General features: G+C 38.9%; 1 protein-coding gene across 1 annotated transcript; it reads left to right on the forward strand.

Annotated features, from left to right (window-relative positions):
* The first annotated feature begins 704 nt into the window (after positions 1 to 704).
* On the forward strand, positions 705 to 1,091 carry LOC122596985. The gene has a single exon (XM_043769626.1). It carries the CDS (start codon positions 705 to 707, stop codon positions 1,089 to 1,091), a length of 387 nt encoding a protein of 128 aa, XP_043625561.1.
* Positions 1,092 to 2,296: the final 1,205 nt, after the last annotated feature.

The raw sequence follows: 2,296 nt of genomic DNA on the forward strand, positions 1-2,296 counted from the left end.
TGCAGGTAAAAGCTCAATATCAGAGACCTCCAGGGTTACTCGAACAGCCAAGGATTCCTGAACGGAAATGGGAAGAAATTTCTATGGACTTTATTACAAAGTTGCCAAAGACAAGAGATGGTCATGACATGATTTCGGTGACCGTCGATAGGCTGACGAAGTCCGCACACTTTTTGGCAATCCACGAGAACGAGTCAACAGGTTCACTGGTAAGGAAGTACATAAAAGACGTGGTGTCAAAACATGGTGTACCAGTGTCAATCATATCAGATAGAGATACTCGTTTCACTTCCAGTTTCTGGAGAGGATTTCAAAAGGCTTTCGGTACAAGACTAGACATGAGTACAGCATATCATCCTCAGACTGACGGACAAAGTGAGCGCACGATTCAGACACTCGAAGATATACTGCGAGCATGCGCTATAGTTTTTGGTGGTAACTGGGATACCCACCTTCCCTTGGTGGAGTTCTCTAATAATAATAGTTACCACGTGAGCATTCAAATGTCTCCGTTCGAGGCAATGTATGGGCGAAAGTGTAGATCGCCAGTTGCATGGGCACAAGTCGATGACAGTCAAATGATTGGTCTAGAAATCATTGAAGAGACGACATAAAGAATCATTCAGATCAAAGAGTGACTAAAGATAGCACGTGAAAGACAAAAGAAGTATGCCGATATCAGGCGTAGGCCTTTAGAGTTCAGTATGGGAGACCGTGTACTACTGAGAGTTTCTCCTTGGAAGGGCGTAGTCAGGTTCATTAAACGAGGGAAGCTTGGGCCAAGGTACATTGGACCATTCAAAATCTTAGAAAGAATTGGTCGTGTAGCATATCGTTTGGAGCTACCAGATGAGCTTAATGGAGTTCATGACGTATATCATGTGTCAAATCTACGCAAGTGTTTAGTTGACGAGGCACATCATGTACCAATGAATGAGATCCAAGTAGACGAAAGGTTGAACTTCATTGAGAAACCGATTGGCATTGTAGATAGAATGATCCGGAAACTGAAGAAGACTAAGTATACTCTCGTTAAAGTGCAATGGAACAACAGGCGAGGTCCAGAGTATACATGGGAGCGAGAAGATTAGATGAGGATAAAGTATCCCTAGTTGTTCGAGACGGCTAGCGTCAATTGAATTTTGGGACGAAATTCCTTTAACGAGGGAATGATGTGACAACCGTCATCTGATCATACCGTCCGATTGTACTTTTCCGTTCGTCATTCCTAGGATTAGTCATGTACGTGTCAGTATAGTGCGTCATTGGTTAATTTAGAGCATGTACATGTACTTTTGTAAGACATTGAGTATTAATAAAGCGAGTTTGTGTTCATCCGGGTTCTAGTGCATTTAATACTTAAAGATTTGGTGCAAGTGTTCGTGTTTGAAGGAATACTAGTTGTCTTGTAGAAATGCCAAATAATCGGAAAAAACTTAAAAATGAACTAATGAAATTATAATAATTAATTATAGTCATATTTATAACCGTTGGAAAGCTAGTCGAAAAATATATTCATTTATGTCATTTAAAATTTTAAATGGGACGTCAAGTCTCTTTAAGTTTGTGAGTCAAATGTATCCGGTTAAAGAGTCAAACTTGGGTTGAGAGGCTAGGAGGCTACTAACTCTCCCCACCTCTCATTTTCCTTATCATTTTCACTCATCCATTCTCTCACAAAAAGCTTTGCTACCCCATCTCATCTCTCTAGAAAATCTACTAACTTTTCATACCAAATCAAAGATCTAAGTTTTTTATCACCAAATTTGTTCATAGATCGGTTGTTACTACCCGATTTCATAACCAAATCGTGAGTATTATGGCTTTAAATCCCGTTTTTAGTTTAGATATAAAAGTTCCATTTATTTTATAAACTTTAATCTTAAAAATCGAGAAAGAATATGGTTATGGGTAAAGAAAATATGTCAAATCCTTAAGTTTATGTTTATAAACTAGATCTATACATTTTACAACCCAAAAACTAGTTAAAAACTGATTTAGAATGAAAAATATGAGTTTTTATGAAAATAGCTCGTCGGGGTCGTAATGGACCAAGTTCCAGATCTGAATCTGAGGTAGCAAACACCCTCGGGTCACAAATCGCAATACGAGGTCGCATTTGGTCTTGGGGTCGTATTCAACTTGCGAGGTCGTAATTTGATATTGAGGTTGTATTTGACAATGAGGTCGTATTTTAGTGGGGTCGTAATTAAAGATCAGGGTCGTAATTAAAGGGGCATCGTAATTGATTTTGGCTAGTGTGGTCATGACTTACCTGAACGTAATTGATACACTT

Source organism: Erigeron canadensis, chromosome 4, assembly GCF_010389155.1.
Source record: "Erigeron canadensis isolate Cc75 chromosome 4, C_canadensis_v1, whole genome shotgun sequence".
Classification (NCBI taxonomy): Eukaryota; Viridiplantae; Streptophyta; class Magnoliopsida; order Asterales; family Asteraceae; genus Erigeron; species Erigeron canadensis.